The 13802-nt window shown below is 42.5% G+C and overlaps 1 protein-coding gene across 1 annotated transcript in view; it reads right to left on the bottom strand.

Annotated features, from left to right (window-relative positions):
• Window positions 1-884: 884 nt before the first annotated feature.
• LOC139539135 (neurexophilin-2-like) overlaps window positions 885-13802 on the bottom strand; it is a 37352-nt gene continuing 24434 nt past the window's right edge. The window contains exon 3 of the mRNA XM_071341942.1: window positions 885-9633. Within this exon, the coding sequence (XP_071198043.1) occupies window positions 8845-9633 (789 nt within the window). The 3' untranslated portion in view covers window positions 885-8844. The remainder of the gene's footprint in view (window positions 9634-13802) is intronic.

Here is a 13802-nt window from a genome sequence, read left to right as displayed (position 1 = left end):
GCTCTTTAACCACAGCCAACACACCGCAGTGGCTCTGGTGTGTTGGCTGTAGTGTGTTGGCTCTGGTGTGTTGGCTGCGGTGTGTTGGCTGCACTGTGTTGGCTGCGGTGTGTTGGCTGCGGTGTGTTGGCTGCGGTGTGTTGGCTGCGGTGTGTTGGCTGCGGTGTGTTGGCTGCGGTGTGTTGGCTGCGGTGTGTTGGCTGCGGTGTGTTGGCTGCGGTGTGTTGGCTGCGGTGTGTTGGCTGCGGTGTGTTGGCTGCGGTGTGTTGGCTGCACTGTGTTGGCTCTGGTGTGTTGGCTCTGGTGTGTTGGCTCTGGTGTGTTGGCTGCGGTGTGTTGGCTGCAGTGTGTTGGCTGCAGTGTGTTGGCTGCAGTGTGTTGGCTGCGGTGTGTTGGCTGCGGTGTGTTGGCTGCGGTGTGTTGGCTGCGGTGTGTTGGCTGCAGTGTGTTGGCTGCAGTGTGTTGGCTCTGGTGTGTTGGCTCTGGTGTGTTGGCTCTGGTGTGTTGGCTCTGGTGTGTTGGCTCTGGTGTGTTGGCTCTGGTGTGTTGGTTGCAGTGTGTTGGCTCTGGTGTGTTGGCTCTGGTGTGTTGGCTCTGGTGTGTTGGCTGCAGTGTGTTGGCTGCAGTGTGTTGGCTGCAGTGTGTTGGCTGCAGTGTGTTGGCTGCAGTGTGTTGGCTGCAGTGTGTTGGCTGCAGTGTCAGAGGAATCAGATGATCCTGATGGGAGGGTTCCTGAAGGGGAACTATAATGAGTTCATCACACCTTTCTTCTGGACAACTATTTATAGCAAATAAAATAAAACATACTTTAGAAACATATTCCATTGCTAGAAATCGTCATAGTTTACAGTAAGCAGAAAAATAACCAATTCCACCTCATTCCGTGTGCTAAGTTCATGTTTAATGTCATAAAAACCTAAATAGATTTTATTGTAATTTTTATAAAACAATCCCTTAAAGTAAATATTTAACATTTGACTTACACTATGCACATAAAATAAATCCTATTGTCTATCTTACATAACAATAACTAGAAACAAGATGAAGCAAGCAACACATAAATAATAGCCTAATAATGTCATCTCCGCAGTAAATAGCAATGAACATGTGGCTATGTCTACTTGATATTGCTGCCAAACACAAACTAAGGAACAATTCACATCTATATTTATGGAAAATATAAAAAAATGGACATAATTTATTGTTAGGCCATATGTAAACACTTATATAGTATCTTTACTGAGACAGACAAATACAGAACACACTTTGCATTGCACAAAGGATTAGAACTAAAATATTAACATAGATTAAGTTAGATTTAGTTTGCTCATTATAATACAGTTATTGTCATTTGTATAATGTTAGAGTTTAATTTACAGTTTTTAAGACTCAACCAACACGTCTGACTCCAGTGATTGACATACAGTGCCTTGCAAAAGTACTCATAACCCTTGGATTTCTTCACATGTTATTTTTACAAAGTGGGATTAAAATGCATTTAATTGTAATTTTTTTGTCAGCAGTCAACAAAATATTCTGTCAAGTCAAAGTGAAAGACTTATTTTTAAGCTCCATGAATCAATACATGTTAGAAACACATTTGGCAGTGATTACAGCTGTGAGTCTTTCTGTTACATCTGCCCCTGCCACACCCTCTACTTCTCACTTTCTGGGTCAGTCTCCAAGAGCTGTGAGTCTTTCTGTTACATCTGCCCCTGCCATGCCCTCTACTTCTCACATTCTGGGTCAGTCTCCAAGATCTGTGAGTCTTTGTTACATCTGCCCCTGCCATGCCCTCTACTTCTCACATTCTGGGTCAGTCTCCAAGAGCTGTGAGTCTTTCTGTTACATCTGCCCCTGCCATGCCCTCTACTTCTCACATTCTGGGTCAGTCTCCAAGAGCTCCACACACCTGAATTGTGCCCATTATTCTTTTCCTAATTTTTCAAGTCTTGCCATAGATTTTTAAGCAGAATAAGGTCAAAACTGTAACTTGGCCACTCTGGAATATTCACTGGCTTCTTGGTAAGCAACTCCAGTGTAGATTTGGCCTTGTGTTTTAGGTTATTGTCCTGCTGAAAGGTTAATTTCTCTCCCAGTGTCTGTTGGAAAGCAGACTGAAGCAGGTTTTCCTCTAGGATTTTGCCTGTGCTTAGCTCTATTCCATTTATTTTTATCCTAAAAACTCCCTTGTCCTTGCCAAAGACAAGCATACCCATAACATAATGCAGACACCACCATGTTTGAAAATAAGGAGGCAGTTACTCAGTGTTGGATTTGTATTTAGGCCAAACAATTTATTCCTTTGCCTTGTTTTTTTTTTGCATTATTACTTTAGTGCCTTGAAACAAGATGCATGTTTTGGAATATTTTTTATTTTTGTATTCTTATTTTCTGTTCATCATTTCTCTCATCACAGCCATTGAACTCTAACTGTTTTAAAATCACCAATGGCCTCATGGTAACATCCCTGAGCAGTTTCACTCCTGTAGCTCAGTTCAGAAGGCCAACTGCATCTTTGATGTGTTCTGGGTGGTTTAATACATAATCCACAGCATAATAATTAACATGACCATGTTTAAAGAGATATTCAATGTCTGATTTGTTATTTTTACCCATCTGCCAATCACTGTGGTTCTTTATGAGGCTTTCCAAAAGCTCCCTGGTCTTTGTAGTTGTGCTTGAAATTCAATAGTTGACTAAGGGACAGATGTATGTATGAGGGACAGAGGACGGGTTAGTCATTCACAAATCATGTCAACCCCTATTATTTCACACAGAGTGAGTCCATATCATTTCTAATGTGATTTGTTAAGTCAAATTTTACTCCTGAACTAATTTAGGCCAAAACAAAGGGGCTGAATACTTATGCAATTAACATATATTTAGTTATCACATTTTTATTACACTTTGACAGACTGTTTTGAGTAGATTGTTGACAATGAAATACATTTTAATCTCACTTTGTAACACAATAAATGTGAAGAAATCGAAGGGGTCTGAATACTTTTGAAAGGCACTGTACATTACATGAGGTGAAAGGCACATGCCCTAGCAGCCTAGACACCTATATTTCACGATGGAACTATGAGAACATGAGAATCCTAATGCTCTGGTTCTGCCCATTCTAAACATCTAGCTATGGCCCAGTATGTTAATAAAGGACAGAACTATGAGAACATGAGAATCCTAATGCTCTGGTTCTGCCCATTCTAAACATCTAGCTATGGCCCAGTATGTTAATAAAGGACAGAACTATGAGAACATGAGAATCCTAATGCTCTGGTTCTGCCCATTCTAAACATCTAGCTATGGCCCAGTATGTTTATAAAGGACAGAACTATGAGAACATGAGAATCCTAATGCTCTGGTTCTGCCCATTCTAAACATCTAACTATGGCCCAGTATGTTTATAAAGGACAGAGCTGTGGTCCTACAGGGTGGACAGAACTATGGCCCAGTATGTTTATACAGGACAGAGCTGTGGTCCTACAGGGTGGACAGAACTATGGCCCAGTATGTTTATACAGGACAGAGCTGTGGTCCTACAGGGTGGACAGAACTATGGCCCAGTATGTTTATACAGGACAGAGCTGTGGTCCTACAGGGTGGACAGAACTATGGCCCAGTATGTTAATAAAGGACAGAGCTGTGGTCCTACAGGGTGGACAGAACTATGGCCCAGTATGTTAATAAAGGACAGAACTATGAGAACCCTAATGCTCTGGTTCTGCCCATTCTAAACATTTGTTATAAAACAAAACACTATATTGAAGATTTTCCTTCAGTTTTGGACATTTGAGAACATTGAATCCCAGAGCCTTTATCCTTCTGCCTAGGAGGAGGCAGTCTAGTGTGTGAAGAGGGAAAGCAACATTACTGCAGCGCACAGAGTACCGTCTGTCTTAATTATTGTCAGTGTTTTGAGAGTTTGGGGAAATAACTCTCAAGGGCATGTGTGTCCTTAAGAGCAGACATGTAACATCAGGACTACCCCACACACCTCCTGTCATATCTCACAATATCTCCAGTTTATCTTCATGATCACTGGCATGTTATCATTCCAGAAAATAAGTATTTTAACTTGGAGCATTTAGTTTCCTCCGTCACATAGTAAATGATCATTCCCCTCTCTAACAAATGTTAATGGAGTACATTAGCGTGTCTAGTTTGAGAAACAGACGTCTCACAAGTCCTCAACTGTCTGTTTCTCAAACTAGACACGCTGATGTACTTGTCCTCTTGCTCAGTGGGGCCTCCCACTCGTCTTTCTTTTCTGGTTAGAGCCAGTTTGCGCTGTTCTGTGAAAGGGAGTAGGAAACAGTGTTGTACGAGATCTTCAGTTTCTTGGCAATTTCTCGCATGGAATAGCCTTCATTTCTCAGAACAAGAACAGACTGATGAGTTTCAGAAGAAAGGTCTTTGTTTCTAGCCATTTTGAGCCTCTAATCGAACCCACAAATGCTGATGCTCCAGATACTCAACTAGTCTAAAGGCCAGTTTTATTGCTTCTTTAATCAGCACAAAAGTATTCAGCTGTGCTAACATAATTGCAAAAGGGTTTTCTAATGATCAATTAGCCTTTTAAAATGATAAACTTGGATTAGCTAACACAATGTGCCATTGGAACACAGGAGTGATTGTTGCTGATAATGGGCCTCTGTACGGCTATAGATAGATATTCTGTTCCATAAAAAATATGCTGTTTCCAGCTACAATGGTCATTTACAACATCAATGTCTACACTGTATTTCTGATCAATTTGATGTTATTTTAATGGACAAATAAAAATGTGCTTTTCTTTCAAAAACAAGAACATTTCTAAGTGACCCAAACTTTTGAACTGTAGTGTATATCTGTCCTCTATCTTCTATTGTTATCAGACACCTGTCCTATAACTCCTGTTATATATCTGTCCTGTTACTCCTGTTATATATCTGTCCTGTATCTTCTATTGTTATCAGACACCTGTCCTGTATCTTCTATTGTTATCAGACACCTGTCCTGTATCTTCTATTGTTATCAGACACCTGTCCTGTATCTTCTATTGTTATCAGACACCTGTTCTATAACTCCTGTTGTTATATACAGTTGAAGTCGGAAGTTTACATACACTTAGGTCGGAATCATTAAAACTCGTTTTTCAACCACTCCACAAATTTCTTGTTAACTTTTTATGGCTGCAGGGGCAGTATTGAGTAGCTTGGATGAAAGGTGCACAGAGGTGCCCAGAGTAAACAGCCTGCTCCTCAGTCATAGTTGCTAATATATGCATATTATTATTAGTATTGGATAGAAAACACTCTGAAGTTTCTAAAACTGTTTGAATTATGCCTGTGAGTATAACAGAACTCATATGGCAGGCAAAAACCTGAGAAAAAATCTAAACAGGAAGTGGAAATTCTGAGGATGGTCGATTTTCAACCAAGATCCTGTTGAAATCACAGTGAGATATGGATGAGTTTGCACTTCCTACGGCTTCCACTAGATGTCAACAGTCTGTAGAACCTTGTCTGATGCCTCTACTGTGAAGGGGGGCCGAATTAGAGGGGAATTAGTCAGGTCTGCCATGACCTGACCATTCTTTGACCATGCGCGTGCGTTCACATGAGAGGGAGCTCTGTTCCATCGCTCATCTGAAGTCAATGTAATTCTCCGGTTGGAACGTTATTCAAGATTTATGTAAAAAATATTCTAAAGATTGATTCAATACATCGTTTGACATGTTTCTACGGACTGTTACGGAACTTTTGGACACTTCGTCAGGTTTTAGTGAACGTGCTTCCCTGACGTTGGATTTGTTTACCAAACACGCTACAAAAATAGTTATTTGGACATAAATGATGGACATTACCGAAAAAAACTAAAATTTCTTGTGGAAGTGGGAGTCCTGGGAGTGCATTCCAACAAAGATCAGCAAAGGTAAGTAAAGATTTATAATGCTTTTTATGAGTTTTGTTGACTGGACAATTTGGCGGGGAACTGTATGGCTTGCTTTTGTGGCTGAACGCTGTTTTCAGATTATTGAATATTGTGTTTTGCCGTAAAGCTTTTTGAAATCTGACACAGCGGTTGCATTAAGAACAAGTGTATCTTTAATTCTATGTAAAACTTGTATCTTTCATCAAAGTTTATGATGAGTATTTCTGTTATTTGACGTGGCTCTCTGCAATTTCTCCGGATATTTTGGAGGCATTTCTGAACATGGCGCCAATGTAAACGGAGGTTTTTGGATATAAATATGAACTTAATCGAACAAGACATATGTATTGTGTAACATGAAGTCCTATGAGTGTCATGTGATGAAGATCATCAAAGGTTAGTGATTAATTTTATCTCTATTTGTGCTTTTTGTGACTCCTCTCTTTGGCTGGAAAAATGGCTGAATTTTTCTGTGAGTTGATGGTGACCTAACATAATTGTTTGTGGTGCTTTCGCTGAAAAGCCTATTTGAAATCGGACACTGTGGTGGGATTAACAACAAGATTACCTTTAAAATGGTATAAGATACATGTATGTTTGAGGAATGTTAATTATGAGATTTCTGTTGTTTGAATTTGGCGCCCTGCACTTTCACTGGCTGTTGTCATATCATCCCGTTAACGCGATTGCAGCCATAAGAAGTTTTAACAAACTATAGTTTTGGCAAGTCGATTAAGGACATCTACTTTGTGCATAACACAAGTAATTTTTCCAACAATTGTTTACAGACAGATTATTTCACTTATAATTCACTGTATCACAATTCCAGTGGGTCAGAAGTTTACATACACTAAGTTGACTGTGCCATTAAACAGCTTGGAAAATTCCAGAAAATGACGTCATGGCTTTAGAAGTTTCTGATAGGCTAATTGACATAATTTGAGTCAATTGGAGGTGTAAAAAAAAAGTGTGTGCGAGCAAGGAGCAAGGAGGCCTACAAACCTGACTCAGTTACACCAGCTCTGTCAGGAGGAATCGGCCAAAATTCACCCAACTTATGGAAGGCTACCCGAAGCTTGTGGAAGGCTACCCGAAACGTTTGACCCAAGTTAAACTATTTAAAGGCAATGCTACCAAATAATAATTGAGTGTATGTAAACTTCTGACACACTGGGAATGTGATGAAAGAAATGAAAGCTGAAATAAATCATTCTCTCTACTATTATTCTGACATTTCACATTCTTAAAATAAAGTGGTGATCCTAACTGACCTAAGACAGGGAATTTTTACTTGGAGTAAATGTCAGGAATTGTGAAAAACTGAGTTTAAATGTATTTGGCTAAGGTGTATGTAAACTTCTGACTTCAACTGTATATGTGACCAATAAAATGTGATTTGACGTTAACATTGTTGTACAGGTCTGCAGGGTGTCATGCAGTGGTGAGAGTCTATGGTCTACCCCAATACCACACATCTGGACTGTTCTAAAGGACTGGGATTTACTGAGAACACATTGTGGTGATGAGGAGGAACAGAAGGATTGGTTAGGCCAATCGAACCAGGATTGGTCATATTGTGGACAAACTAACAGAACGGTCTTCCAGGATTGGTCATATTGTGGTCAAACTAAGAGAATGGTCGACCAGTGTAGGTCATATTGTGGTCAAACTAACAGACTGGTTGGCCATATTGTGGTCAAACTAACAGAACAGTCGGCCAGGGTTGGTCATATTATATTCAAACTAAGAGAATGGTCGACCAGGGTAGGCCATATTGTGGTCAAACTAACAGACTGGTTGGCCATATTGTGGTCAAACTAACAGAACAGTCGGCCCCAACGGTCTACGGTCAACCGGAACAGAACCAGGGTTGGTCATACTTTGGTCAAACTAACTCTATGGGAGATCCAGGTACATGCTACAGACGGGATCAGCCAGTGGAGGAGTAGGGAGTGTCATTATGGTAGTTGTAGTCCGGCAGACCTTCAGCCAGTGGAAGAGTAGGGAGTGTCATTATGGTAGTTGTAGTCCGGCAGACCTTCAGTCAGTGGAAGAGTAGGGAGTGTCATTATGGTAGTTGTAGTCCGGCAGACCTTCAGTCAGTGGAAGAGTAGGGAGTGTCATTATGGTAGTTGTAGTCCGGCAGACCTTCAGCCAGTGGAAGAGTAGGGAGTGTCATTATGGTAGTTGTAGTCCGGCAGACCTTCAGTCAGTGGAAGAGTAGGGAGTGTCATTATGGTAGTTGTAGTCCGGCAGACCTTCAGTCAGTGGAAGAGTAGGGAGTGTCATTATGGTAGTTGTAGTCCGGCAGACCTTCAGCCAGTGGAAGAGTAGGGAGTGTCATTATGGTAGTTGTAGTCCGGCAGACCTTCAGCCAGTGGAAGAGTAGGGAGTGTCATTATGGTCGTTGTAGTCCGGGCAGACCTTCAGCCAGTGGAAGAGTAGGGAGTGTCATTATGGTCGTTGTAGTCCGGGCAGACCTTCAGCCAGTGGAAGAGTAGGGAGTGTCATTATGGTAGTTGTAGTCCGGCAGACCTTCAGCCAGTGGAGGAGTAGGGAGTGTCATTATGGTAGTTGTAGTCCGGCAGACCTTCAGCCAGTGGAGGAGTAGGGAGTGTCATTATGGTAGTTGTAGTCCGGCAGACCTTCAGCCAGTGGAGGAGTAGGGAGTGTCATTATGGTAGTTGTAGTCCGGCAGACCTTCAGCCAGTGGAAGAGTAGGGAGTGTCATAATGGTAGTTGTAGTCTGCCAGACCTTCAGCCAGTGGAAGAGTAGGGAGTGTCATTATGGTAGTTGTAGTCTGCCAGACCTTCAGCCAGTGGAAGAGTAGGGAGTGTCATTATGGTAGTTGTAGTCTGCCAGACCTTCAGCCAGTGGAAGAGTAGGGAGTGTCATTATGGTAGTTGTAGTCCGGCAGAGCTTCAGCCAGTGGAGGAGTAGGGAGTGTCACTATGGTAGTTGTAGTCCGGGCAGACCTTCTGCACCAGTTTGTAGTCCACGCTGTAGAAGGCGATGTAGATGCAGATGACTTTAAAGGGCTTGGAGCAGAGCCAGGAGACGTGGCTCTGTGTCTGTTCCTGGTAACACACCTTGGAGGAGTCGAAGCTGCACAGAGCCGTCTTCTTGTTGCGGTCCGTCTTCTCATACTCGATACGACAGTTGAAAGCTTTAGAGTCTTTTGTCTCCAGTGTGTACTGCTGAGCCATCTCAAACTCCACCACTTTAGACGGCGGCACCAGACTCACCGACACGTTCCCCAGTCCAGTGGAGTTATGGCGGAAGTAAACGCTGAACGTTCCGTTACCGTGGTCCACGATCTTCCCGGTGATCAGCAGGTTGAGTTTGACAGTCTTAATGTTGGAATGGAAGTCTCCCCAACCAAACATCTTCTTAAACTTGCCTGTCTTGATGATGGGTCGTCGCTTGGTTCTGGCCAGGCTGGCCTGAACATCTGTTTGGTTGGATAACCAATCCCAGAAGTCCTCCATGTTCTCTAGGTATGTCATGTCCCTGATGGGGTTGTGTTTAAGGCTGGATGGCCCGACAGCTCCAGGGACCCCCCTAGCGAATAGCCTCAGGGGGTTGAGGACTCTGGGACTGGCCCCGGCTCCGCTGGGGGAGAACTCCTCCTCATGGTCCCCCTCCCCCCACTCTATCAGCTCTGTCTCTGCTGCTGCTTGGAGCTGCTGTTTGGCTTTCCTGCACCACACCTACAGAGAAACAAAGAAAAAGACACATAGAGGGAAAGGTTAGAGGACATGAACTGTACCATATTATTCCAAACAGCATAGTAACTGGATGCATACAGATGTAGGATCTTAATTTGATCACTCTTTTGTTGCTGAGAATTTTCCTGAAGAGCAGGAAATGCAAACATGTAGTGTATTTGAGTTTTAAAAAGGATTCAAAAGTTTGTAATTTCCACTTTGAAATTTCAGACTTGATATGCCCTAACGAATTATTTATCAACCCTTACAAAAATGTCCTTTAATTATAATTCACATTCTGTGGCTGCATAATTATGTTCCTGCTGTAGCAAACTGGCTCAAATTAAGATCCTACATCTGTATGTGCAAAATAATATTCAAATTCAAATAATGAAAATAGAGACCCACTATAAGTGACAACAACGTGGTTTGGAGGAGTGGCTATGCGAAACTACGTTATGAGTAATCTCTCGTGAAACAATAGAATCTGTCAGGCTGAAAGGAGCAGGAGTTCCTGTGTTATTTAGACAAATCAAGATTTAGCAGGTGTTAACATCTTTTCATATTTAGGAAGAGAAGGGGACATTCAGCCCATAACTTGAAAAGAGGGAGGGTGGACTCCTCATTCCGGTTTCGCTCTTCATTCTAGCATTTTTTGACCTCTTAACATGTCCTCTATGTATGGACCCAGAACATAAAGCCCCATGAAGTCTTTTTAAATGTATGTTTAAATCATCACTAATACATCTGTGTGTTTATTTAATGAATATATTTTTTTTATTTATTATTTATTTCCCTGAGCCTTTGGTCATTGAAATGTTGATCATGTGGGCGTTAGGAAACACTTACACAAAAAGGGCATTATCATGTTCACAATTTCAGAGTTATTTCGACCTCAGTGTGGAAATATCTTTTTAAAAATACAGGAAATTATGTTTTTAACTCCACTGGCCTTTTAATCGAGCAGCTGACCAATTACATGAAACTTTAGTTCTGAGCGTCAGAATCATCAAGATGGCGCCGACAGAGAGGGCTGCCTCGCTTCTAATCCTTAGGAAGCTTTGCAGTATTTAGTTTTTTGGTATTATTTCTTACATTGTTAGCCCAGAAAATCCTAAGTGTTATTACATACAGCCGGGAAGAACTATTGGATATCAGAGCGACGTAAACTTACCAGCAGTACAACCAGGAATATGAATTTCCTGAAGCGTATCCTTTGTCCGAACTACCCAGGGCATTTGAACTGATTCCAGAGGCTGAGCCAAAACAACGCTGCCAGAGAAGAGGTAGACGGAGCGGTCTTCTGGTCAGACTTCGGAAGCGCACACACCACCCACCGCTTCTGAGTATATTACTCGCTAATGTCCAGTCTCTAAATAACAAGCTCGATGAAATCAGGGCAAGGGTTGCTTTCCAGAGAGACATCAGGGATTGTAACATACTCTGTTTCACGGAAACATGGCTCTCTGGGTATATGCTGTTGGAGTCGGTACAGACACCTGGATTCTTTGTGCATCGCGCTGACAGGAATAAACATCTCTCCGGGAAGAAGGGCGGGGGTGTATGTTTTTCATGATTAACGACTCATGGTGTAATTGTAACAACATACAGGAACTCCTTTTGTTCACCTGACCAAGAAATCCTCACAATCAGAATCCGACCGTATTATCTTCCAAGATAATTCTCTTCGGTTATTGTCACAGCCGTGTATATCCCCCCTCAAGCTGATACCACGATGGCCCTCAAGGAACTTCAATGGACTCTATGCAAACTGGAAACCATATATCCTGAGGATGCATTTATTGTAGCTGGGGATTTTAACTAAGCTAATCTGAGAACAAGACTGCCTAAATTCTAACAGCAAATCAACTGTAGCACTCGCGCTGGAAAAACAGTGGATCACTGCTACTCTAACTTCCGCGATGCATACAAGGTCCTCCCCACCCTCCTTTCGGAATATCTGACTCAAACAGGAATTAGCCGTGCTAAGGACTATTCAACTTTGGTCTGCCCAATCGGAATCGACGCTTCAAGATTGCTTTGATCACGCGGACTGGGACATGTTCCAGGTAGCCTCAGAGAATAATATTGATGTACAGTGGGGAGAACAAGTATTTGATACACTGCCGATTTAGCAGGTTTTCCTACTTACAAAGCATGTAGAGGTCTGTCATTTTTATCATAGGTACACTTCAACTGTGAGAGACGGAATCTAAAACAAAAATCCAGAAAATCACATTGTATGATTTTTAAGTAATTAATTTGCATTTTATTGCATGACATTAGTATTTGATCACCTACCAACCAGTAAGAATTCCGCTCTCACAGACCTGTTAGTTTTTCTTTAAGAAGCCCTCCTGTTCTCCACTCATTACCTGTATTAACTGCACCTGTTTGAACTTGTTACCTGTATAAAAGACACCTGTCCACACACTCAATTAAACAGACTCCAACCTTTCCACAATGACCAAGACCAGAGAGCTGTGTAAGGACATCAGGGATAAAATTGTAGACCTGCACAAGGCTGGGATGGGCTACAGGACAATAGGCAAGCAGCTTGGTGAGAAGGCAACAACAGTTGGCGCAATTATTAGAAAATGGAAGAAGTTCAAGATGACGGTCAATCACCCTCGGTCTGGGGCTCCATGCAAGATCTCACCTCATGATCATGAGGAAGGTGAGGGATCAGCCCAGAACTACACGGCAGGACCTGGTCAATGACCTGAAGAGAGCTGGGACCACAGTCTCAAAGAAAACCATTAGTAACACACTACGCTGTCATGTATTAAAATCCTGCAGCGCACGCAAGGTCCCCCTGCTCAAGCCAGCGCATGTCCAGGCCTGTCTGAAGTTTGCCAATGACCATCTGGATGATCCAGAGGAGGAATGGGAGAAGGTCATGTGGTCTGATGAGACAAAAATAGAGCTTTTTGGTCTAAACTCCACTCGCCCGTGTTTGGAGGAAGAAGAAGGATGAGTACAACCCCAAGAACACCATCCCGACCGTGAAGCATGGAGGTGGAAACATCATTCTTTGGGGATGCTTTTCTGCAAAGGGGACAGGACGACTGCACCGTATTGAGGGGAGGATGGATGGGGCCATGTATCGCGAGATCTTGGCCAACAACCTCCTTCCCTCAGTAAGAGCATTGAAGATGGGTCGTGGCTGGGTCTTCCAGCATGACAACGACCCGAAACACACAGCCAGGGCAACTAAGGAGTGGCTCCGTAAGAAGCATCTCAAGGTCCTGGAGTGGCCTAGCCAGTCTCCAGATCTGAACCCAATAGAAAATCTTTGGAGGGAGCTGAAAGTCCGTATTGCCCAGCGACAGCCCCGAAACCTGAAGGATCTGGAGAAGGTCTGTATGGAGGAGTGGGCCAAAATCCCTGCTGCAGTGTGTGCAAACCTGGTCAAGAACTACAGGAAACGTATGATCTCTGTAATTGCAAACAAAGGTTTCTGTACCAAATATTAAGTTCTGCTTTTCTGATGTATCAAATACTTATGTCAACCCTAACCCTAAAATGCAAATGAATTACTTAAAAATCATACAATGTGATTTTCTGGATTTTTACAGACCTCTACATGATTTGTAAGTAGGAAAACCTGCTAAATCGGCAGTGTTTCAAATACTTGTTCTCCCCACTGTATGTTCATGTAGACCATGCCTGTCCCCATAGCTCTGCTATATATGTTAATGTAGACCATGCCTGTCCCCATAACTCTGCTATATATGTTCATGTAGACCATGCCTGTCCCCATAGCTCTGCTATATATGTTCATGTAGACCATGCCTGTCTCCATAGCTCTGCTATATGATATGTAAATGTAGACCATGCCTGTCCCCATAGGTCTGCTATATGATATGTTAATGTAGACCATGCCTGTCCCCATAACTCTGCTATATATGTTCATGTAGACCATGCCTGTCCCCATAGCTCTGCTATATATGTTAATGTAGACCATGCCTGTCCCCATAGGTCTGCTATATATGTTAATGTAGACCATGCCTGTCTCCATAGCTCTGCTATATATGTTCATGTAGACCATGCCTGTCCCCATAGCTCTGCTATATATGTTAATGTAGACCATGCCTGTCTCCATAGCTCTGCTATATATGTTAATGTAGACCATGCCTGTCCCCATAACTCTGCTATATATGTTCATGTAG

The sequence above is a fragment of the Salvelinus alpinus genome, chromosome 14 (assembly GCF_045679555.1).
Source record: "Salvelinus alpinus chromosome 14, SLU_Salpinus.1, whole genome shotgun sequence".
In the NCBI taxonomy this organism is placed as follows: domain Eukaryota; kingdom Metazoa; phylum Chordata; class Actinopteri; order Salmoniformes; family Salmonidae; genus Salvelinus; species Salvelinus alpinus.
The sequence above is the reverse complement of the archived record's forward strand: the minus strand, read 5'-3'. Positions and strand labels throughout refer to the sequence as shown.